General features: G+C 35.0%; 1 protein-coding gene across 5 annotated transcripts in view; it reads right to left on the reverse strand.

The window, feature by feature from the left end:
• Positions 1–26,869, reverse strand: part of METTL15 (methyltransferase 15, mitochondrial 12S rRNA N4-cytidine) — a 201,026-nt gene that overhangs the window by 10,730 nt on the left and 163,427 nt on the right. For 3 of the 5 annotated variants that reach the window (XM_011000303.3, XM_064492484.1, XM_031459856.2), the window contains one exon: positions 19,985–23,126. In XM_011000303.3, the coding sequence (XP_010998605.1) occupies positions 22,681–23,126 (446 nt within the window). In that variant the 3' untranslated portion in view covers positions 19,985–22,680. Of the gene's footprint in view, positions 1–7,013; positions 7,082–19,984; positions 23,127–26,869 lie in introns of those variants that run through there. The other 2 variants (XM_064492485.1, XM_011000316.3) reach the window with 2 other exon arrangements.

Here is a 26,869-nt window from a genome sequence, read left to right on the forward strand (position 1 = left end):
GCTGATACATCCGTTGGTAATCTAATGGGAGCACTCTTGTATGTGACAAATCACTTTCTCATTCTGCTTTCGAGATTATCTGTCTTTGAATTTTGACAGTTTGATTTTAATATATCGCAGTATTGGCCTTTTTGAATTCTTCCCAACTGGAGTTCTTTGGGCTTCTTGAATTTGGATGTCCAATTCCTTTCTCAGATTGGGAAGTTTTCAATCATTGTTTGCTCAGATAACCTCTCTGTCCATTTCTCTCTTCTCCTTTTGGATGTATTTATTGTTTCATTCAATGGTGTCCCATGAATCCCTTACGCTGTCTTCATTTTTCTTCATTCTTTTTTCTTTTTGTTCTTTTGACTCAATAACTTCAATGTTCTTTGAAAACCCAGTATCAAAATATTGCTCACAGGAAGCCTCACTACACAGGGTCTACTTTCTTCCTATGTAAGGGGCTCACTGCCCCATGAATAAGCTCATTCTAATTGATGTACAGTTCTAGGTTTCAGAAATTGAATTCTTATTTTTTTCTTTTTCTGCAATCTACTTCTGTATAGTTTCTACTCATTGTTTCTATAGCTACCCTTAGGAGAAATTAGAACCAATAAATCTGGGTTTTTTTTTGAAATCACATTGGACAGTTCTTTGTTTAAAGATGGATATAATGACTCACTCTAGTTTGGTCTGGTTTTAGATGAACATCTCCCAGCCTTTCTGCCATATGGATCTAAGGCCTTCTCTCCATCTTTACGCCTTCCAGAGTCCAGTTTGCTTTTGCCCTTCCTAAAATTTTTCTCCAAAAATCCCCAGAACTGAACACAGAATTCCAGATGGCATCTGACCAGTGTGAAGTACAGGAGAACAATTATTGCCTACCATGAACTCACTGTCCTCCTGACAATGGGTTCCTTCTTTAAGTTGGTTGTGTGTTTTTTCTTTAAGCAGTTAACTTAAGTTAAACTTGCTTTTTTTTTGATTCCTCATTTATTTTTCATATATAATGATATCAATCCATATCTTCATTGTTCTGTGCTTGCGAAAGGAATCCCACAATTCCCAGGCTCAGAGTCCCAAATGAGGAATATGGTTAAAGTAAATATTTATTAAATAAAATAGCAATACCATAAGACTTCATGACCCCTTCTCCTTTTCTTTCCCAGGAAGGAAAAATGTGCTTAAAGAGAGGATAAATTTCTGGTAGTGTATTTATTAGAATTCCTCCTTAAGAAATAACAGAAACCAAATCTAGTTAGTATAAGAAAACAAAAGTGGGGAAGAGGGCTGTATTTTAACAATAAACAGATGCTTTACAGATCTTGAAAGCGGCTTATATCTAGGTCTCATCAATTATAGGAAGGCTTCTGGAACCAAGGATTTTTCCTTCTTCACATCATGCCTGAGCTTCCCTCTCTATAGCTGATTATTTCCATTTATCTACAAGTTGGATCTCTTCACTTCTCTTGTCCTCCAAGGGAAGTGGGTATCCAACAACTTCTGAGTCTACATTGTGTGGTTACAATACAAACTAGCAAGCTCCTTCTCAGGTCCAAATATGAATTACCATGAGAAGGATTAGGATGGAGAATCTGCTTGGTTCATCTTGGATCATGGTTTTAACCTAGTTCCAATCAGCCATGGCTGGGCAGTGAAGTAGGATGGAAGGTGAGGTGGTAGAATCATATAATGCAAATATACCTGCTAAGTCCATCTCACACTTGTATGGGGGAGAAGTTCCAAGGGAAGGAAGACAGCAAGTGAAAGAATAAATTTCTGAATCATTAGAGATGGGCTACAAAGAGATGTTATGGTGATTGTATCCCTGGAAATCATAAAGAATGTAAGGCTTTAGGATGTGGTTTAGATACTCCGTTAAAGGCAAAAGAGACTGTCTCTTAGCATCTCCTCCTGCTCCATTACTCCAGATCATGCACCCTTTCTCCTGAGGGGTGATATTTTTTTTCCTATGTCCTTAAACACATCTCCAGAATTAAATTTGTTTTTGGACCAAACAGATAAATTGACACAGGCATCAAAGCAAAAGAACTGAACTTCTTAGAAATCACTCAAGAAAACTGATGTTAGTAGGACTTGGAAGTTAACATCTATATAAATATAGGTTAATTCATTGTTTCATTTAACAAACCCCACTTCAATGCCTCCAGCTAAGTCAGGCTCTGCTAGGTTTGGGAGATGCAAAAATAAATCACATATTCTCTCTTAAGACACTAATATGTTGTAAAACTTGTCACATAGTTAACTATAAAACAATGAAAAGTACTACAATAAAACTATATAAAGGTGCTGACAGAGTCTAGAGGAGACAGTAGCAAATATCAGCATGAAGGTCTCAAAATCTGGATATCTGAGATTCCTGGTGGAAGTGGTATACTGTCTCCATCTGACTCAAAGTGCTCTTTTCAACAAGAAGCGCTTCTTCCCTCTCCTGAATAATTTTTATTGTTATACTTCATGCTTCAGGGAAAGTTGCAAACCTGGCGCATTATTGTTTTAATGGATTCTGCAACAAATTACCACAAATTTAATGGCCTAAGACAACAACTTTTATTATCTCACAGTTTTGGTAGGTCAGAAGCACAGCATGACGTGACTGGAGTCTGTGCTTAGGGGCTCATGGGGCTAAAATCAAGGTGTCAGCCAGGGCTGTAGTTCTCAGCCTCCGGAGGCCCAGGATCCTCTTCCAAGCTCGCTGGTTACTGGCAGAATTCAGTTCCACGTCGTTGTAGGACTAAGGTTTCCATTTCCTTGACACATGGTTCCTTTTATCTTTAATCCAACAATAACACATAGAATCCTTCTCATATTTTGAATATCTCAGATTTCCCCTTCTGCTTTAAAGGGATCATGTATTCTCCCTATCTTACTGGTTAGTAACCTTAATTACATTTATGAAGTCCCTTTCGCCATGTAACATAATATATTCATGGGTGTAACACCAAAGGGAGAAAAGGTCTTGGGGCCAAAATTCTGTCTACTATATCTCACATACATACAGTATTCCTCTGTTTGCTGGCTGATTTCTTTTGAATCACTACAAGAAGTGACCAGTACCCTAGAGAGGGGTTGTACTAAACTCAAAGGCAATGCCTAAAGAAATTGCACTAGGTCAGATAATCAAAGTCACTTGGTCCTAATTTGTGGTTTACTCTCATTCAAACCTCTCACCACATCTTAGGGTAGTCAGTGAAGACAGAGGCTGCTAACCGAGCTGGTTGATATTTGCTGAGCAATTGCCATGAGTCAAGTACATATAATCTTCACAATACTCCTGTGAAGGAGGATTATTATGGTGATTATGTGACAGATAAAGCACTTCAGGTATAAAGAGTTAAATGGCTTGCTCAAGTCTGTACAGCTAGGACGGGGAATCCTGGGATGTGAACGCAAGGTTATGTGGCTTGAGAGCCAAAGTTTCTGATCACCAATACTGGTTCTACTGGTAACCAGACAGAGACATTATACATCAACTTCAAGGGAAAGAAGAGGAGAAGGGAGGGAAAATTTTATGTGTCAAATACATTCACACACACTATCTCATGGAATCCTCAGAAATACTCCATTTAGTGATACCTTCCACATTTATAGAGGAGGAAAACTCAGTCAGGTTAAGTGATTTTTCCAAAGATCCTAGAATTTGCAAGTGGTAAAGCCAGAGAGCCATGTGTAAATCCAAGGTCTATGGTCCTTCAGTCTACTGTACCAGCCCTGGAAGTGACACACTCCTTCCAAAGTTAAAAGCAAAAGTTCTGCTTACCAGGAGCAGAAAATGAAAAGAGAAAAAATGTTCTGTGTGCAGTGAGCCAGGATATTATTAGCAACCGTGAGGTTCTGGACATGTCCATGGAGTCAGGCCCAAGTGTGGAGCCAAATGTACCCAGTCTCCTCAAGAAATGAGTCCTGAGGCCAGCATACCTGGGCCTGTGTCAGCCGTGGCCATGCCAGGTAATGCTTCTTCTTCCCAGGAGTACATTCTAGTTCAGCCAGGATGCCATCTGGGTCTCCGATCAATTTCAAGATGAAAAATGATGGCTTAAATGTAGGTTAGCTTGAAATACCAAGAGATGCTGGCATTAACTTGTAAAATCATTCAAGATTACTTTACAAAATGATATCATTAGAATGATGCTTTGTTTCCCCAGGCCTTAGTTTGGCATGGTTCATCTGGTCTGAAAATGCTCTGCCAAATGAAAATTCATGCTTTGCCAGGAGCGGCCTTTGGAGGTCAGAGAATGCTGGGCCACTGTCCACCCAAGCCAGAGCTTCTGGGTTGGCTTTCTTTCTGAAAAAGCCCCTGGCCTTTAGAACCTCTCCTATAGAGAGAACTTTCTCCTACCTCCTCTTTATGCTTTCATATAAATATGCCTAAGCAATTTTTTTCTCAGAAAGAGCATAAACTTTAATTTTCTTTACTTTTTCGTTACTTCAAAATGTTCAATCTAACCTTCCCATAGACTTTCATATACAGTGGACTCATGTCATTCATTCTACGAATAATTAGTGAGTGTCTAATGTGTGTCAGGCACTGTATTAGCTACCTTGGGCATTGCAGTAAACAAGACAGACAAGGTTTTTGATCTCAAAGTTCTTAAAATCCAAATCTTCAGGAAAATGCAAATCAAAACCACAATGAAACATCATCTCACACTTGTTAGAGTGGCTATTATCAAAAGACAAGAGATAACAAATGTTGACGAGGATATGGAGAAAAGGGAACCTTTGTGCACTGTTGGTGGGAATGTAAACTGGTGCAGTCACTATGAAAAACATTATGGAGGCTCCTCAAAATTTAAAAATTGAACTACAGTGTGATCCAGCTATTTCACTTCTGAGTATTTAAATAAAGAGAACAAAAAACTAATTTGAAAAGATCTATTCACCCCCATTTCACCACAGCATTGCAGTCAAGATAGGGAAACAACCTAAGTGTCCATGAATGGATAAATGGATAAAGAAAATGTCACACACACACACACACACACACACACACACACACACAGTGGAATAGCATTCTGCCATTAAAAAGAATGAAATCTTGCCATTTGTTACAAAATGGATGAGCCATAAGTGAAATAGGTCAGAGAAAGACAAACACTGTATGATCGCACTTATATGTGGAATCCAAAAAGAAAAACATGAGCTCATAGATACAGAGAACAAATTGGTAGTTTCCATAGGCAGGGAGTCGGGAATGGGAGAAATGGGTGAATGGGGTCAAATGATACAAACTTCCAGTTATTAAATAAATAAGTCACGGGGAGGCAATGTATGGCATGATGACTATAGTAACACTGTGTTGCATATTTGAAAGTTGTCAAGAGAGTAGATCTTAAAAGTTCTCATCATGAGAAAAACAATTTTCAATGTTGTATGATGACAGATATTAGCTAGATTTATTATGATCATTTGGCAATATATACAAATAGCAATTCATTATGTTGTACACCTGAAACTAATATAATGTCTTATGTCAATTATGCCTTCATAAAAATATTGCAAAATCCAGTGGGAGGGTACAGAACATAACACAATAAATACATGGACAACATGATTACAGATTGTAAAGTGATATGAGAGATATAAGCAAGGTTATGAGCTACCAAATATTCAACAGAGGCAACTTTAGACAGAAAGCAAGGAAAGACCTCACTGAGAAGACGACATTAAGCGAAAGCCTCAAAGATAAATAGCAAAGAGCTGGAGGAATAAATACGACATACAGAGAGAAGAACACTTGCAAAGGCCCTGGGGTAGGAAACAGCTTCGTGTGTTTGAAGAAGAGAAAGGCAACTAGTGTGCCAGGAGGGTAGTGAGTAAAGGAAAAAGATGGTGTGAGATAAAGTTGGACAGGTAGGGAGAATCCAAAACAAGTGCAGCCGGCAGGCAATGGCATATATTCTTTCATTTTGATCCTTCTACAAACCTGTTAAGTATTAATAATTTTTCTAGCAATGAAGAAACCAAGGTTCAGGGATTTCTACCAACTGAATGGTGGATTTCCTCCAAAGACAAAGAAGGTTTGGCCTTGCAGAGCTACTATTAACCTACTAAATAGTTCCAAATTGCCACATAAGTGTAATTCTTCAAGTGGAATTTTTGTTTCCAGGTCCTTGGATTGTCGGGGCCCAGAAAATTCCCAAACTTATTGACAAGTAAGAATTTTTGCAAAATCTTTCAAGAGAGCCACCTTTAAATTGGTGAAGTAGGGGTGAAATTATATGTCTATGTGTATCTAAAGCTGATAATTGAAAACAGGTTCAGGGACAAGCAGACAAGATCATCTCAATCACCTTTGTGCCGATGATTTTTAAGGTCCTCAGTCTCAATATCCTACCCAACGCCAGTTCCATTCTTCCTATGCCTTTTCACACTGGTTCTCAACACCTTTTCTTGGTAACATAATTTGACATACTCAAAACATACAGGAAGAGATTAAAAGTTCAACACTGATTTTAAAATAAGTTTCATAAAATTGAAAAAAAAAATGCACCTACTTATAGCACCACTCATCGATTTCCCTTAAGCTCTATGTAACTGAAGGAGTAGTCATGTTTACTGCTCTGACCTTTTTTGCTTCTGTTTGTGGAATGAACTGAAGTAAAAGGTAGTTTTATTTTTTTATTAATACTGTTGCCCTCAAACCATTCTACCGGATCTTTCTTCTCTGTCCTCTCAGGCCAATTCTATAGCTTTTATGGCCATTTCTAGATAATAATACAACAGTATCATTTTCAAATATTAAAAATCAACCTAAAACAATATCTAATCTCTCCTCCCATTTTAGATTCCTCTCCTCCTTAGTTTGGAATGACGCAAGAATTCTATAGATTAGCAGTGGGAAAAGGGATGTGGCCAACTTTTTTTACTACTCCAATATCGCATTTACCATCTTTCCTTCTCCCTCGACCGCGATGTTCCTGTAGGAGCACTAAAGTGAGAGCACCATGTTGACTGACTCATGGGTCAACAATTTTTGCCTAAAGAAAGGTCAAGCAGCATTTTCTTACCTGTGCTGTGAAGAGGTGCAGGCTAGGTCCTGGGGTATCTCTCAAAGAGCCCGGTGTCTCAAGCTCAGCTTGCAAAGAAAGAAAGTAAATTTAATGTAGCCAGAATAATAAATGGCACCATAATATCTATATCTTATCCACAACCTTATAATTTTCATCTATAGAGCCAGTTTCATCTTTGTAACCGTGACATCCTTGTGAGGAAACTGAGGCAAAGAGAACAAGTAACTTGCTTCATGGCTCCAGGCCACGTGAGCCTTGAGCAGAGCTTATAAAACATAGTCCCTCTCAAGCTTTGGCTTTAGAACCTTCCTAATCAAGAGCAGTCCTCATGTAAGATCTCTCAGTGTGCCTATGATTAGTTTGCTCAGTTGTAAATTCCCTGTCATGCCTCATTCAACCACTATATATGACTGGTGAATATTGTTCTGTCACACTAAACTGCCTTAAGTTTATACTTAAATGATGCTCAAATGCAGGACACATGTGTACTACAGCTTAGGCAGCAAACTGTACAGACTTATGAGGATTTTACTCACGTACACGTGGATAGTGTGCCGTGATTTACAAAACACTGTGACACACACACACACATACACCCCCCCCCATCGATTTCCCTAGTGAGGCAGATGCTCACTAGGGTATTTTTTAGCTCTTTGAAAAAAAAAAATTCCAGATATTCATGTTGTTTATTTATTTGTGTTGATAAAAGATCGTTTCTGAATTTATAGCTTTAAGTTGTCTGTCTCAAATTCCATTAGGTTTTCCTAGTAAAGCAGATTCTACTGCTGTTGCCCTATACTCTGTAAAAAGAAATTACTGGAATTTATTCCACTTTGCAGGATGGCTAAAATTCTCAGATTGAGGTAGGATATGGAAAGTGAGTGATTTCTGTTAATAGAAGTTGCTTAGTAACCAATGACCTAATGTGAGCATATTTTAATAGTTAAGGTAGGGAATGTTTATGTGGGAGTTTATAATTCCTTTCTCTCAAAAATAAAATAAAAAATGCTCAGTGTAGTTTATTTCCCTAAATAGAGCATAATCTCCTTGGGGACACTGTCCAGACAGTGAGGGAAACCTGTTGACTGGCTGACTTTATCACTTTGTGCTCATCTTTGTGTTTTTTCACAATGTGCTAACTGCAATACAAAACTGGGTCAGTTGCTGGACAACAATAAGATATGAACGCAAAAAACAGGTAGAGCAAAAGAAGGATTATATTACCATTTGACTTTTACCCCAATTTTTCAATTCAAAGTAATTTTCTTTCTAGCTGGACTTTACCATAGGAGGAATAATTGAGTCAGCACACTTAGATTGATAGTGTTTAATTCGCTGAAGTTGTAGAGTATGGTTGGCTCTTTTATTTTGTTAATGCTAGTTGTAATTTTATAATAAAACAATGTTTATTAAAAATCATATTCAGACTATGAAATAGGAGTTTTACTCTCGTTGCTTTCCCTTTTTTCTTCCCATTTCTTTCAAGTGCCTTTGAAATTGTCCTCTTGCAAATCAGTGGATTTATGAGTTTTGACCATCATCCATAAGGTGGCAATAAGAATTTGTGGCCAGTTTTGTAAACAGTTCCATGGAGATCATCTCTATTTTGAATGCAGCCATTGTTTCTTATTTATCTATAGCCCCTGGAGCACAGAGCACAAAGTAGGTATATAAAAGATGCTTGAAGGATGAGTACATGTGGAAAGAGTAGAGAAAGGAAGGCCGTAGCTTGTATCCAATACCTTGAATAACACTGGTGGCCATTTCCACTGTAGCAACAGCAACCTTTCTAAAGGCAAAAGAGCAACTCTGCAAGAAGTCCATGAAACAAACTGTTGTGCTCAAACTCCCACCGTTTATGCCTCCTGTGCTGCTCTACACTCCTTACAACATCTTTACCATTTTTAATCCTATTTAATTTATTGATTAACACTTTTCTCTTCCCTTAAAATATTTACAAAGGAAGCAAAATTAATTCTGATATAAATAAGAAGAGTGGATGCCTACAGTGGATGGAGATTGACTGGCCTCTTTTAGGGAGATAAAAATACTCTGTATCTCAACGTGGCATATATCTATATTTGTTTAAACTCATTGAATTGTATACTTAAGAACTGTGCTGATTAAAATATGTAAACTTTTCCTCAAAATATAGTTTAAAAAATCAGGTAACTTTAAACTCATTCACAATTAAGATAAAATAATGTTGTTAAATTCTAGATAGAGCCTTACAGAAGGCTCTAAGCCTGAAGCCTGCTCTCTTTTTAATAGAGATTGATATGTGTTAAAAAGGTCTAAAGAATGCTAGCAGTTATGTCGCTTCTCCTCTTCTGCTTTGTTTCTTTCTTTTCTTTAAAAAATATTTATTAGCATCCTTCCTCCTGTTGTGAAATAGCCATAAATCAGGCCTGACATGGTAAGTTGCAGGCCTGTGCAGAGGAGGCCAACCTCAGCACGGGGCAGATCCACTGATAAAGAGGGTAGTGGCCCAGCAGTATCAGAAATTGGCTACATCCAGAGATATTGAGCAAAAAAATAAACATGTCAAGAATAATTAAGAGTTGGGGTTCTCACTATTGGAAAGGGAGTTACAAATACAGAAGAAGATAAAGCTAGAATAAACACAGCTGGCATTGGATTAGAATTGGATGTACCAAGGTAAGAAATAGTTCTTATAGACAGACATAGAAATAAATGTAAATGTAAATGTATAATTAGTTCCTAGCTATCTGCTAAAAGGGCCTGGGAAAAGCGGTGTCTCAGTAGAAATGAACACCTAGTGATAATATCTTGGTTTCAAATACTGAAATGACTGGGACTCCCCGAAGAAATGACTGAATCCAGGGCAGAGACTGGGAAAGAGCATGATGACCCTGGAACATCTCTGCTAACAGAAAGCAAGAAAATGATCAAAGAAGGATGAAGACATATCAGAAAAACAGAAGTAAACTTGAGGGGGTTCCAACTGGTCAAATCAAGGACAGTTGGAGCATTAAATTAAATGATATAATAACAAATTGTTAACTCATTGAATAAATTAGTACTCCACTGCTATCAATACATAAGTGACAAAATGGGGAGAAGAGAAAGTTCTTCCTTATGGTAGAAAGTCTCTAATTAAATGTAGAAAGAATAATGGTTTTAGAAATCCGCCATTTGGCAACAAGCATAGTGATAACTAATCCAGGTAAGAAATCTCAAAGGACACTAAAACTAGTGGGTGAAAGTGAGATAGGGAATGAGGTTTTTACACGGTTTCAAAGTATCTCCCCATAAAATATTTGTTGATTACAAAGGGAAAAATATTAGAGAAACCTGGTGGATACCCTCTTGTTCAAGTGATCAAAATGACCACCACCAGTAATGGGAAAAATAGACTTCATGAACAACTGATAAGATATAACAAAAAGAATACAATGTGATAGTCTGACCAAAATTACAAATATTGGACAAATCCAAATTGAAAAATATTCTAAAAAACAACTGGCCTGTCTTTAAAAATGCCAAGATCATGAAAGCTAAGTACGGGTCCAAGAGGAGGACACTGTAGTCTTATAACATGACATTGTATAAACTAGAGAGTGAATCATTTTAGGCACAGAAGATGGCATTTTCAAAGATGTAGAGTCCTAAGTACTGTAGCAAGTTGGGCGTACCCAGACATAGAGGGATGATAGGGGCAGCTGGGGAGATGAGGTGGGACCAAATGACAAAGGGCCATTTCCTCTTCTCCTTGTGTATTGTTATGAGTACATGCAGTCTGAAAAATTGAAAAAGGTATTTGAGTTGATGTGTTCATCCAGGCCCTCTGAGAAGCAGACTCAAGGACAGAATTAAATGTGCAAGGAGTTTATCAAGAGAGGAAAGGAGTTTATTATGCAAGGAAGTGAGGAAGCTGAAGAAGTCTGGGAGAGTCATCAGGCTGTTAAGTCTGACCTTGTGTGAAGAAGAGAGGTAAGGAAGGTTGGATGGAAGGTTCAACAGAGCCATTGGTGAGTCCTTCAGCCCAAGTTGGCTGTCAAGTACTCCTGTGTCTCCCAGGAACAGGTCTGCATTAGCATTCCTACCGCACTCAATTTGTGATGGGAAGCAGCCCATGGTAGGCACGGCCTGGGTGCAAACACAGAGATGAACTTCAGAAAGCGGCAGCTTGGACCTTAGTCAGTTATGCTCCCTGTAGTAGGAGGTAGCATGCTCATGATCACCACCTTTGAGTTTTGGATGATGAAAAGGATTTAACTGGCAGAAGAGGTGAAGGTTATTACAGGGAGAGTCGTGAAGGAGCTTAAATTCAGGCATTTAGTACTTCACCTTGTTCTTTTTGAAGCAGCAGTTTTCTTTTAGTTACTAAGAAGTCAGGCATTTTTGAGCTGAGCTGTGTGCACATTTATCAGGCTGCAGTAAATAAACATGGACACCTAATCCTGAAGAACCCACCAACTTGCTTCGGCTTCTTAATGTGGTTAAGTCTTCTGTTTTTTGTCTGGGTCACCTGTGGGGGCTAACTTAAACATCATGTAACTGTTTTCCTTTTCTCTGGAATTATTTTGATCCATCATTGTAACACACATTGTTTTACACTGAACAGAAATTGTTTTTTAACTGCCTTTCACTAATATAACAGGGAAATACATTCTATTTATATGTGGTAGAAAAACACATTTTTTTCTTAAACATTAGGTTCATGTTGTAAAAGCTGGTAATGAAGTTTAGCAAAAGGGTTCTTTGATTTTGAAAAGGTTGGGAACAACTGAAATCAACTGATCCTGTTAAGGTCCTATTGAGTTCGAAAAGACTGAATCTGTAACACAATTTCAGGTTGCTTTAGTCTATTTTTAATTGCAAATTTCCTAAACCTTATTAAAGAAAGGAAATTATTTTTCTAGACTCATTTTATCAGGTTTGGAGTCCCCTCATTCTTTATCAAGTGCTTGAAAATTTCTCCAAATTGCGTAAGTAACAACTATAAATTGTGACTCACTGCATTTCTTTCAGTGAGTAATGCAATTAACACTGCAATATTGTACCCACTATTTTTTTTAAAATTCTTATTAGCATTTATTAACTGCTAGCATTGAGATTTTTTTTTTCACCTTTGAGAAAAAGATTCAAGATGCCCATTACAGCTTTAACTTAACAGTAACAAACTTAACAACTGTGCCCTTTCCTCAAAGGATGATGTGTCTGTTCCAAATGATGCCATTTAAAAACACAACAGAGTACTTCATTGGGTAAAAAACTGGTGCCTGGAAGAACTTTGGGGAATTTTTTTCTTTCAATGGCAAGAAAATTGCTACTCTAAAGACAAAGTGCATATGAGAAAAAGCTTAACTGTGAAATCATGCTAAAGATGTGTCTGTAAACTAGCTTCTGCGTATGAGCTACAGTTTTGGCATTTAGTCTTCAAGACTATTCAGGTAAGTGCTCTAAAAATACCTGAGTAAAACAGCAGTGTTTCCTTGGTGTGTGTGGTGAAGGGGATGAGGAGGGAAGAATAATCCCTCCCCCTCTTTAAAAAGATAGTAATTAACTTCAAATATTTTTCATTGCAAGCACCATTCCTGGCTTCATGTATGCCGTGGCTACTTGTTCCTGGTCAGGAATGCACTGTTTTATCCAGAATTTACACTCAACCTCTAATGCTGATCTGAATGGCAACCCTGGTGTAGTCAGCCTGAAGCGATTTTTAGGGAGGATGTTAGGATGAGTTCGCTTGATTTAGGACGTGGATACAAAGATCTATTTGGGCTATTTTATTTTTAAGGCTGCTCTGTAGCTGCACCAAATACATTGGTCTTTTAGAGAGGAGGAATGAAAAGATGTACCTTCTTTATGGTCAGGGTTGCTTCACTGCATGACTTCAGGGACTACAGCTTGTATCTTCCTCCATGTGTGATTCAGTGCAATAGAAGAAAACATTTGTTCATCTATTTCTGGATAGTTATTATGGGGGAGAGGATTTTTTAAAAGGCGAAAAACTAATCACTGCTATAACAAAGCCAGATATACAGAAAAATTGTCATCTACTCCAATTTTAAAATTGTGCTGTCCAATACAGTAGCCACTGGACACCTATAGGTTTCAAGAACTTAAAGTTCCTGAAATATAGCTAGTCCAAATTGAGATGTGCTGTAAGTGTAAATATACATAACAGATTTCAAAGACTTAGTACAAAAAAGAATCTAAAATACCTTATTTTTATATTGATTATATGTTGAAATATATTGGATATGTTAGTTTAACTAGGTTATACTATCAAAATTAATTTTATTTATTTCATTTTATTTTTCTCAATGTGGCTTCTTGAAATTTCAAATTACAATGTGGCTCAAGTTGGTAGCTTGCACTATATCTTTATTGGGCAGCACTAGTCTAGAACATTTGATTTACTTTGGTCCTCAGAAATCACTTCATCCGTTCTATTCTTTGCATCTAGCACAAAACTGCAACAGGGGCCCAGATTAGCCTTGTTGGGACACTCAGTTTGGTTGATGCCAAGATTGAAATCCTCTAAAGGAATGAAGGAATCAGATGAGGTTAAAAGCTAGAAATTATCAACATTCATCTTTTGAATACTATAGGGAATAGAAGCAGTGAGAGTGGGCATCCTTCTCTTGTTTTGGATTTCAGCAGGAAAGCTTTCAACTTTTCACCATTGAGTATTATGCTGATTGTAGGTATGTCATAAATAGCTTTTATTATGTTGAGATATGTTCCCTCTATGCCCACTTTGTTAGAATTTTTATCATAAATGGGTGTTGAATTTTATTAAATGCTTTTTCTGCAACTATTGAGATGATCATGTGATTTTTGTCCTTTCTCTTATTGATGTGGTATATATCATGTTGATTGATTTGTCCTAGCCATAGTAATTAGTCAAGAAAAAGAAATAAAAGGGATCCAAATTGGAAGAGAAGAGGTAAAATTGTCACTATATGAGGATGACATAATACTATATATAGAAAACCCTAAAGGCTCCACACAAAAACTACTAGAGCTGATAAAAGAATTCGGCAAGGTAGCAGGATACAACATTAACATACAGAAATCAGCTGCATTTCTTTACAATAACAATGAAATCCCATAAAAGGAAAGAAAAGAAGCAATTCCTTTAAAAATCACATCCAAAAAATAAAATTATTTAGGAATAAATGTGACCAAGAATGTGAAAGGTTTATACATGGAGAGCTACAAAACACTGACTAAGGAAATTAAAGATGACTTAAAGAAATGGAAAGATATCCTATGCTCCTTGATTGGAAGAATTAATATTGTTAAAATGGCCATACTACCCAAAGCAATTTGCAGATCTAATGTGATCTCTATCAAATTATCCAGGCAGGACATTTTTCACAGAACTAATCCTAAAATTTATATGGAATCACAAAAGACCCAGAATTGCCAAAGCAATACTGAAGTAAAAGAATGAAGCTGGAGGATTAACTCTCCCAGACTTTAGACAATACTATGGAGCTACAGTAATCAAAACAGCATGGTAATGGTACAAAAACAGATATATGGATCAACAGAACAGAATAGAGAGCCCAGAAATAAATCACAGACTTTTGGTCAATTAATCTTTGACAAAGGAGGCAAGAATATACAATGGAGTAAAGACAGTCTCTTCAGCAAATGGTATTGGGAAAATCAGACAGTCACATGTAAATCAATGAAGTTAGAATACTCCCTCACACCATACACAAAAATAAACTCAAAATGGCTTAAAGACTTAAACATAAGATAAGACACTATAAACCTCTTAGAAGAAAACACAGGCAAAACTTTATCTGACATAAAACGCAGCAACATTCTCCTAGGGCAGTCTACCCAGGCAATAGAAATAAAAGCAAAAATAAACAAATGGGACCTAATTGAACTTACAAGCTTTTGCACAGCAAAGGAAACAATAAGCAAAACAAAAAGACAAGCTATGGAATCGGAGAGAATATTTGCAAAAGATGAGACTGATAAGGGCTTAATTTCCAGAATATATAAACAGCTCATACAACTTAATAATAAAAAAACAAAAACCCAATCTGGCCAAAAATGGGCAGAAGACCTAAACAAGCAATTCTCCAATGAAGACATGTAAATGGCCAAAAGGCACATGAAAAAATGCTCAATATTGCTAATTATCAGAGAAATGCAAATCAAAACTACAGTGAGGTATCACCTCACACCACACAGAATGGCCATCATTAAAAAGCCCACGAATGATAAATGTTGGAGACACTGCAGAGAAGAGGGAACCTTCCTACACTGTTGATGGGAATGTAATTTGGTACAGTTGTTAAGGAAAACAGTCTAGAGATTCCTCAAAAGACTAAAAATATCCATGAGTTTGTTTCTTTTTTGTTTTATTCATTAGTTTGTTATATTTTTTAGATTGTACATAAAAGTGATATCATACAGTATTTGTCTTTCTCTGTCTGACTTATTTCATTTAGCATAATGGCCTCCAAGTCCACTTATGTTGCTGCAAATGGCAAAATTTCATTCTTATGGCTGAGAAGTCTCCCATTATATTAGGTTGCTTTCAAATTTGGGCAATTGTAAATAATGCTATGAACACTGGGGTACCTGTATCTTTCCAAATTAATGTTTTTGTTTTATTTGGATACATCCCCAGGGGTGGAATTGCTGGGTCATATGGTAATTCTATGTTTAGTTTTTTGAGAAACCTCTATCCTGTTTTCCACATTGGCTGTACCAATTTACATTCCAACAATGCACAAGGGTTACTTTTTCTCCAAATCCTTGCCAACTTGTTATTTGCATTCTTTTTGTTGATAGCCATTCTGACCAATGTGAGGTGATATCTCATTGTGGTTCCCAAATATTTTCAACCTAAGGTTGGTTGAGTGTGCGGATGCAGAACCCACAGATATGAAGGGCTGAATGTAAATCCAGTTCTGCTTGGAAGAAGACCACCTCATTCATTTATTCAATCCTTTGTGGTCTCATATTATTTTAACCTCTACTATAGAATTAAACCTGTTATATTCCAACTTTTTAGAACTTACATATCTGTCCCAATTTATATTACAATGTAGCTCTTATAACAAGGGGCACATCATTTCTTTTCCCTTTTACCCACAGCACCTAGCAGAAAGATAATAGATATTGCTGAGTCAGATAATGAATTAATGGTTGCCTGATTTCTACACATCTCAGAATAAAGGATAATCAATGAAACAAATACGGCTTTAATGATTAAAATTTAATGGCGGGCTAAGTAAAAGGCTAGAGTGGTGCAGTTTTAGTCAAATGGCCAGATTGAGCATTTGACCCCAGCTCAATGTTCACAAACTGAACTAACGTACAGAAAGATTGCACAGAGATTGTCGCTGTGATACACTTCTCACAGGCCTAAACAGTGCTGATTCATTCACCACAGTTTGTTTGCAAGTGAAGGAAACAAACTTTAAAGTTAGAGAAATATAAGCAGTCTTAGATCTGGGAGTCATCAGAAAATGTTTGATGCTTTAAAGAACTGACTGAAAGTTAAACAGGTTAACGTGACATTTCAAAGGGATTTTGAAATTCAATAGCTTTCTCTAGCAGCTGATGTTTATTCTCTGGTTGGAAGGCAAATGTTGAATTTCTTCAAAGGAACAATGATAGATTCTAGAATAACTAGATAGGTTCAACATTCACAATAGTACTTTTTTCCCTTCTCCCTAACCCCTCCCCACTCCATGAAAATCATATATGTATGTACATAATAAGAAACAGGAAAACCATATGGCTGGCTCTTAAACATGCTTTTCTTCATCATCAAAGGGGTTTTTGTGTGAAAACAACATAAATTCAGAAGAAATAGGTATGGTGCCATTAAAAAAGAAAAGAAGGCTCATAAAGAATATATGTAAATCCAGGAAGTGAACATATTCTTTTTTCTTACCATATCAGCACTGAGCAGAAATTTAAGATGTTTCCCATCATTTGAGTGAAAGTCCATGAATTGCACAGTCTCTTTCAGTTGTATATTTGTTTTCTTTATTTTTCTTTATTTATTTAAGTATGGTTGATTTACAACATTAGTTTCAAGTAAACAACATAGTAATTCAAAATTTTTATAGATTTTACTTCATTTAAAGTTATTTAAAAAGTTGTATTTCCCTGTGCTATACAATATATTCTTATTATTTATCTATTTCATACATAGTGGTTTGTATCTCTTAATCACTTACCTCTATCCTGTTGTTCCCTCATTTCTTCACCCTACTGATAACTACTAGTTTGCTCTCTATACTTGTGAGTCTGTTTCTGTTTTGATATATACATTTGTTTTCTTTTTAGATTCCACATATAAGTGATAACATAGAGTACGTGTCTTTCTCTGACATTTCACTAAGCATAATACTCTCTAGGTCCAACCACCTTGTTGCAAATGGCAGAATTTCACTCTTTTTATGGCTCAGTAATATTCCACTGTATGTCATACATCTCTCACATCTTTATTCATTCTTCTGTTGATGAACACTGAGGTTGTATCCATATGTTGGCTATTGTAAATAATGCTGCTATGAACATTGGTGTACATGCATATTTTCCAATCAGAGCTTTCATTTTCTTTGGAATATATGCCCAGTAGTGAAATTGCTAGATTACATGTTCATTCTATTTTTAATTTTTTGAAGAATATCCATACTGTTTTCCACCGATTTACATTCCCACCAACAGTGTACAAGGGTTCCCTTTTCTTCACATCCTTGCCAACGTTTGTTATTTATGTTCTTTTTGATGATGGCCATTCTGACAGGGGTGAGGTGATATCTCATTGTGGTTTTCATTTGAATTTCTTTGATGATTAGTGATGCTGAGATGAAGCAATTTGAAAATGATACCAGAAAATGGAAAGATAACCCATGTTCTCGGACTGGAAAAATATTGTTAAAATGGCCATTGTACCCAAAGCTACCTACAGATTTAATGCAATCCCTATCAAAATACCCATGATATTTTCCACAGAACTAGAACAATCATATCATTTATATGGAACCACAAAAAAAGGACTAATCCTATTTAAAAACAAAGCAACATAAAGGAATGAGGAATCATACCATTTGATTGTTTAACAATACAAATCCTCACCTTGTGAAAGGCAGGCAAGTATTATTGGCCAAAGCACAAAGATGGAGTTTAATGGGCAGGAGCTAGAACTGAAGAACTAGGAATGGAGCATGTCCTCCTCTTGTTTGATTTCAGTTTTGTATTCTAGCTTCTGGGCAGGGATCTCTTTAATAGGGTGTATGCTAATGGTGGAAAACTTGTACTTAAATACCTTGTATTTAAGGTAAATAATTGCCTAAGGAGATGTGACATTACTAAAGAGGCAAACGTCTACTTTGCATATCAGAGCATTACATTTTATTTCTTTACTCTGATGAAACAATCTTGGTAAATCATGTGAGAAAAGAGTGAGGTGACAAAAAACTCTGTGAAGAATTTTAACGTCCATCTAAATGAAAAGTATTGTGAGCTATCATCATCGCATGCTGCATAAATAATTCTACTGAACTTCTCATGTTTTTGAAAATTTATGCTGCAACAAGATCTAAAAAAATAAAATAATTTGTATTTAAACTTTCTCTTAGTATTCCTGAAGATCACGCTGTGTGTTACCAAACATTAGCTGGAAATAGTAGCTGTAAACAGACGAAATTTGAGAAAATAATATAAAAATAGTTACGCTTGTTATACAATCTAGCCTCTTTAGAATATGATGCTGATATTTTACAAACCATGCTTCATTCAACATTGAACATATGGCATTGTGCTTCTGAGAAAAATGTACCTCTGATCAGGATTTCTGTCAGTAAATTTATATTTACCAAGCACCTCACAAAATTCCCTTTACATTTTAATGCTTATCTCTTGCTATTACTGAATATTGCTTACATCAAAAATATCTATTAAAATACTGCAGCAATCACAAAAACTCAATAGAAAAATAGCTACATTAAAATAAATATTACAGGATTTTAACCAGAAGCAATTTTTAATTAATTCTTATCCATTACTAAGAATCTAACATGGAGGGCTTAATTTGTGAGAGTGCATGCTAATATTGCCTAATATATTTTTTTCCAGAGTAAATGTGAAACATAAGTGAATGCCATCTCAGTAGACATAAGAAATTCACATATGAATGTGGACAGAAAAAGGGATAGGGAAGGAGTATAAAAAGAAGGAGAGAAGAGAGAGAAGTGCTTTTGATTTCTTCCTAAATGCTCAGTCTTTAATATATGCTTATTGAATGAATATATACATACATTTCTTTTTTTTTAAATGAAAGTGATCATACAGATTTTGTATTTGTTGTACATTTGAATTTTCCATTAAGAACTGTCTCATACTTCTTGGATAAAAGACTTCAAATAAAATTTAAATTGTTTTTTAAAAGTCTATAATATAGACTCATTATTATCTCTGCTTCTTATTTAAAAAAATTAAAAAAAAGGAACTTTATAAACCTCTTAAGATATGTAATATTCTGCAAAGACTAAAGAAAATACTACTTTCAAATATTTGCAAGTGAATTTTAAGAGATTTTAGTTAACCTCAAAAACCCAAACTGAGTTAGGCATACTGTATTCTCTTATAAACTGTGGGCTGTATTATAATAACATAGTTCAATATAAATGAATTTAAGCACAAACCACATATCATATATTATATGAAATAGGAAAAAAAATAGATACCATTAGAGTCTCCCCCCAAAATTTACCCTAGAAATTTCAAAAAGAAGATTACATAGTAACTAACATATTTTCAAAACGAAATGAATATACAAAATAGAGAAATCAACTAAAAATTGTGTGCCGTTATTAAATTTCATTTCATAATAAACAATGAACTAAAATCTGTTAAGCACTGGCGTCCTACACAGTGGAATCAATGCTATATTAAAATGATTAGTAGAAGGCAGCCAATACAGAGATTCAGAAATACAAAACAATTGCTTGTTTTATATCATTTATATTTTATTGAAAAAGCAATGTACATTTATTTTAACAATCAGTTTTTATTTTCCATATGTATTGTTGGAATTTCCCCAAACCATTCTCCAGAGTTAATCACTTGAAGCTCATTCACGTATTTTATTATGCATCCGACAACTAAGACTAAGAAGCACGAAAGATTGTGGTAAACAGTCTAATTACAGAAAATAGCTGATTTACTTTTATACTACAACATTTTGAAACAAATTTTGTGTTTACTGAAGCAGGATTTTTTTCATGCATATCATTCAAGATGTTTTTCACAGTATTAGTTTCCTAGGGCTGCCATAACAAATTACCACATATTGGGTGGCATAAGGTAGCAGAAATTTATTCTCTCAGTGTTCCGGAGGTTGGAAATCTGAAATCAAGGTGCCAGCAGAGTTAGATCCCAACTAAAGACAGGGAGGGAGAATCCATTCCATGCTTCTCTCCTAGCTTCTTATGGTGGCCAGCAACAATTGTCCCTTGCTTGCAGATTTATCACTTCAATCTCTGCCTCCAGCTCCATGTGGCACTCTTCCCTTGTCTCTGTCTCTCTTCTCCTCTCCTTATAAGGGCACCAGACATATTGGATTAAGGGCCTGCCCTGTTTCAGTATGACCTCACCTTAACTACATATGTCTGCAATGACCGTAGTTCCAAATAAAGTTACATTTTGAGGTTTTAGAAAGGACATGAATTTTGGAGGGATGTCATCTAATCTAGTTGGTCAGTTTCCAATTAACATTAATGAAAAAGTTCCCGTATTATATAGGATGCAAAAATGATTGATGAATAGGTGAATCACTGTTGAATATTAGATGTGATCTTTTATTTTCTAATCAGATATTCAAGAGATGGGAACTTTGGGAATCTTTCTCATTCGCAAATATGACTGACATACAGAGAAACTTAAAAAATTCTTCAGGAAGGATTCAGAGGATTAAGCTAGGTACATTCATTTGTTTCTAATTTGAGCATATTGTTCTCTAGAACATTTTATAATTCTGATTTCACTGTAGAATTGCTCAGATTTGAATAAAGCATATAAATCAAAAGTGGCAAACAAACTTGGGAACTAAAGCGAAATATTGCAGAGGCAATAGATAAATTCTGATAGTGCAGATAAATTCTGAGGTAAATCCAAGCAATTAATTCTTTTGCCCATAGAGTTATGTTGATATTTTATTCACTTGAATTTCTAAATTTACAAATTTAGAATCTGTAATATAATTGAGAAGATGAATTTTTCCTGTATTTGAATAAATAGTTTCCTGAGCAAATTAATAGTATAAATATGACTTCAAAGGGAACGAACTACATAAGAAAATAATCGTTTACATGCACCTTTAATCAGCATGCCCATCCACCCTTTGACTGTCATCTCATTCTTCGTCCTGGTCGTAAACCAAGCAGCATATTGTCAGACCTGATTTCCTTCAGTAGATGAAATCCCTACTAGATGTACTTACGATACTTTGTACTGCTTCTTTATGGCACTTACTACTGTGTCAATTTTATATAAATTTTTGTGTTTATTTATCTACCATTGCCCTCCTCCACTAGACTATAAACTCCATAGGACAGGTACTGTAGGCTATGCATATTTTACTGCCTTTGTTTCTGCCTAGTTTAGTACTTGATGAATAATTGAGTTAACTAGTAGTGCATATTTACATATAAAAGTTATGTGAATTATGAATTAATTTCAGAAACTTGTTAAAGAATCCTTGACCAAGTGAACTTCTCCTGAATAAACATTATACAATTACAGTTATTATATGTAAGTTAAAAAATTAAAGGTGCATTAATTTTAATATCTGGAATACATCATATACTTTTCCATTTCAAATAGACTTGGTTTAATTATTTTGAATAGCTCAACTAAAAATGCAGAACTCAAATGATGAGAGATTTTATTATTTATCAAAAGCATTCTGGGCTATTATTAAAATAAACATGACTGATTTTAAATATAAGTTGTGTGAAATATTCTCTGTGAGGGCTATTAAAGCAATTCTACATTTTTAGTTTATGAAAACATGGCATATATCGTACTGAAAAATCCCTTGAAAACAATAAACACTAATCTCAATAATGAAATTTATCAGTATGATACATTTTAAAAATAATACTTGAAAATTTTATATTTGCATAATACCTATATTTGAGAAAGTTAGAGTAGTAATTAATTACCTCCAAATAGGAAAATTAAAATTCATTGTATGATCATAATTAAGTATTTGATCCATAGAGAGTTTGTTGCAAATCTGAATATCTAAATTCAGAATTTGGGCATGCAGATATAATCTCTTTTAACAGCTTGAATTTACATATTTAGATAAATACACAAGATTATTCTCCTTCTTCTTTTTAAAAAATTTCCTGGTTAGAGAAAGGACTGCATTTCAGATGTCAAATAAAATGCTAAGATGAACACATTTTTCCAGTTTTGAGATGCTGTTGTTCCTTGACTTGAACTTTCTGTGTCATGCTGATATTTCCTATATTTTCTTTTTGAGAAAAAAAATGCTCAATACTCCCAATTTCCACACATATATAGTACTTTTCTATATATATCCCACACTTTCTTATATTAAGCTGTTCAGGATTATCACATTAAAACATTAGGAGAAACTGTGAGGAACAACTTGAAGGATCAGATAATAACTTTCTCATAATTTGATAGCTGCTCTAAGCTTAGCTGAGCGCCCTCTGGGGTTATCCTGTACATCTTGATGTTCTGGAGTAAGTACCTTCTTGTGCATCAATTCCCACATTAAAGGGGCCTTTCCTATAGAGACTCCATCCTTGTTTCCATGATCTGAATCCAGCTGTGATTTTTGTATCACCTTCTGTCTAGCACTTAGGTTAAACCTCTCTGTCATGCTTATCCCAAGCAAGAATCGTTTGATGATGCGATCCTCCAGTGAATGAAAGGAGAGGGCAACAAGGCGACCACCAGGTCTCAGAAACTTCTGAGCTGTCTTCAGTCCTGTGTAAAGTTCATTGAGCTCATTATTCACAAATATACGAAAAGCTTGAAAAGTCTTGGTTGCAATATGAGTAGGTCGTTGTAGCAAGTCTTTTCGTGCATAAATAGCAGAGGGAGGAAATGCACCTACAAGCAGATTACGTAAAAACAGGAAAAGAGGACAAACAGGTAACATTAGTATTTTCCACTGTAAATTAACTGGGTTGTGTTGTATGTATGTTTAAGAAACTAAGTTTCCTTGGAAAATTATGGCATTTCATCCATGCTTCCCTGTTTTATTTCCAAGCATTCTATTAAAGTTTAAAACTATTGTGTCAGAAACATCTTTCAGAACTCTTAAGGGTAACTGGAGTAAACAAAAGCAGAGAAAGAGAAAAGGATGATGAAATATTTGAAGAAATAATAATGAGTCACCTCCCATCTCTGATTAAAAAAAATATTAACACTCAGCTACAAAAATTTCAATGAACTCCAAATAAAATAAACAAAGAAAATTGTATTTAGGCACATCATAATCGAACTACTATAAGCCAAAGATGATAAGAAAAATCTTGAATACAACAAAGAAAACAATACACTAGATAAAAGAGAACAAAAATAAAATTATCAGCTAATTAATCATTAGGATAGTTGAGGCTATAGGATACTAGAATGACATTCAAATTGTTGAGGAAAAAAAGCCTGTCCTCCAGAAGGCTATTCTAAAACTAATATTCAAAATAAAACATTCAAAGACATTTTCAAATAAATTAGAAAATGAGAGAATTCATTGCTAACAGCTCTAAATTCAAGAAATGCAAAAAAAAAAAAAATAGTTCAGGCTGAAATAAAGTGACATCAGGTGATAACTTGGATAAACAGAAAGCAATGAAGATAAGAATGATAGAATATGAAGTTAAGAAATACGTCTTTAATTTCTTAAAAGAGAGGACTGTCTTTCTGTCACATTTAATTCCTTTAAAAGGCAGAACTCTTTACGTACAACTATAACACAATATTCCTGGGTTTATAATACAGCTATAGATATGTACTGTATATGACAGCAATAACACTAAGGATGAGAATGGGTAAATGGAACTACAATATTACAAGGTTTTCATATTTTATTGGAAGTTGAAGTTGCATATTGTGGTCCCTAGAGCAATCAATAAAAATGATGCAAAGAAATAAAGTTAGTAAGTGAACAGAGAATAAAAATAATCCACAGAAATATTGTTTATCACAAAAGAAGGCAGAATAGAAGAACAGGACCCCAAAAATGAGACAAAGAGAAGATAAACAGCAAAACGGCAGACAATAAATCCAAATATAAAAGTACTCACATTAAATATAAATGTACTACACTCCAATAAAAATGCAGAGACTGTCTGACTGAAATGTGCTTTAAATATAAAAACAAATAAAAGTAAGCAAGAGGCTATGCCGTGTAGAGAATATGCATAAAAAACCCAGAGAGATTATATTAATACTAGATATAATAAACTTAAAAAAAGAGAATTACTAGGCCCCGAAAGAAGCATTCCCTACTGAGAAAATGGTCAAGACAGCAGGAAGACACAATTGTAAATGCATATGCATCAAATAACACAGTTCCAAAGAAACTTTAGACATCTCAGGAAAAAGACCCACATTTATATAGGCAATTGTATTTTGACCCAGATATCAAGTTAATTCAATGGAGAAAGAATAAATCTTCAACGAAAGTGATTATCTATCCAAAACAAAATGAACTTCAACCATTACTAAACACCACACACAAAAATTAATTAAAAATGGATCATGGATCTAAGAGTAAACACTAAAAACCCTAAAGTATATTATCTGACAAAATTTTCTTGTTCAGAATATATAACGGGAATCTCACAACTTAATAACAGTTCACATTTTAGTAATCTGTAGGTCCAGCAGAAAAGTATGTTAAGACGCATCTGATTAATCTTCTTAGGGAACTGGATGAGAGAAGGGGAGAAATAACATCTTACATATACCAAAGAGCTGAGAACCTGGCTATGTAAAGATAACTGAATCAGTGTTATGGGTTCACTGTTTCCTCTACAAATCTACTTTGCTGAAAGGCCAGAAAATGTTACACACTAGGGAATTTATCTTCCAACAACCAGGTTTCTCAGAAACAAAATGTCAAAGTCAAAGCTGAGGAAGGAGGTAACTTCTTTCCATTTGCTATTCAATTTTTCTCTATTTTCTAGAGAAAGAGCTTTGGTCACTGAGAAATATGCTTCAAAACATTCTAGGTGATATCATATGGTACCATATGGATAAACAATAAGGTCCTACTGTATAGCACAGGGAACTATATTCAATATTCCGTAACAAACCATAATGGAAAAGAATCCAAAAAGGAATACATATATATGTATAAACAGACATGTGTTTATATACATATCTGAATCAATTTGTTGTACTCCTAAAAACTAACACAACATTGCAAAATTAACTATACCTCAAAAAAAAAAAAAAAAGACCCTCAAATTCTAAGGATCTGAACAAACATGGAACTTTTCATAATTTAGAGCCAGGATTAAAGAAACCTTCAGGAAGGTTGCATTCCTGAAGACTGTATGTAATTCAAAACTTGCATAATTCAACACTAATTTTCTCAAAGGGGAAATGTAATATAAAATACATTTTAATATACATGGATTTTAATGTGAAATAGGTAAACATTCGTGGAGCACATGGATCAACAAATACTGTAGGATATTTTTGCTTTAAGACTTAATAATTTTTTTCTTAGCATTTCTAATATTTTGTAGAAATTAAAAACATGGCTCAACATGGTAACTGCTTAACTTTCTTTGCATTTATCACACGTCAAAAAAAATATATATATATATATATTTAAGGATATGGTTTTTAACATGGCACACTTAATTAGCCATGCCTGGCTAAGCCTTAACTAAATTGATGTAATGATAGAAAAGCAGAGCTTAATTAATGCTTCCTTGATATTATCACTGAACATATTTTTGAAAACTAATAATATGAGAATATGTTAAAATAACAAAATAATGTCAAAAACTCCCATCAAAGTTCTAATATAAACAATAGCATTGGCTTATTTGACATGACAAAGTATGGTAGGCACTTCTGTTTACCCGCTAAAATGGCACCTTCCTGTGGCAGAATTATAGTTTATAATTCATTCAGCCAGCTAGCTGTGAAACGATGAGATTCTTGACTACTTCTTTTTGTGAGGGAATCTGTTTTTATTTCTGAGTATTCACATAAAGTGAGACATTATTAATATTTTATATTATGCAACCCCAAGTTTATATAATTCATGCTCACATTAAGCATGCCTATACTATATATGAATCTGGAACTCACAAATTAACACTACTGTGATCAGATGAGCTTTTTTTTTTTATAAGGTGTAATTAGGCCTTCCCTTTGCCATACCATAGAGAAAGAAAATAAGAGCTTTCATTTATATTTAGGAATGGATTGTCCTGAAGATAATTCCGATCTATGAAGCTTTTTTTCTGGGGCTTTCTTACTTCTGTTTAGGAAATTCTAATCTGGACTATGTCCACTGGGTTTCCTGGACAGGATTTCTAGGAGTGGTTCTATCAGCTTCCTCAAGTCCCATCTTTAGGAACCAGATCACAAGGGACAGCAACAGGCAACATGTTTCATGGAGCTTTTTGGTGCTATTCTGGGGATCAAAGGCACATATCTTCCCTTCCTTTACAATGGCACTTTTGTGTCTGTAATTTGTAGGAAGAAAGGTTGATAATGCAGATTGTGTAAAATGAAATAAAAAGGAAACGAAGGTATATAAAACAGTATATGGTAATGAAAATTAAAGTAGCAAAAACAAACCAACTGGCACTGATACAGATGAGAAT

The sequence above is a fragment of the Camelus dromedarius genome, chromosome 12, assembly GCF_036321535.1.
Source record: "Camelus dromedarius isolate mCamDro1 chromosome 12, mCamDro1.pat, whole genome shotgun sequence".
NCBI lineage: Eukaryota > Metazoa > Chordata > Mammalia > Artiodactyla > Camelidae > Camelus > Camelus dromedarius.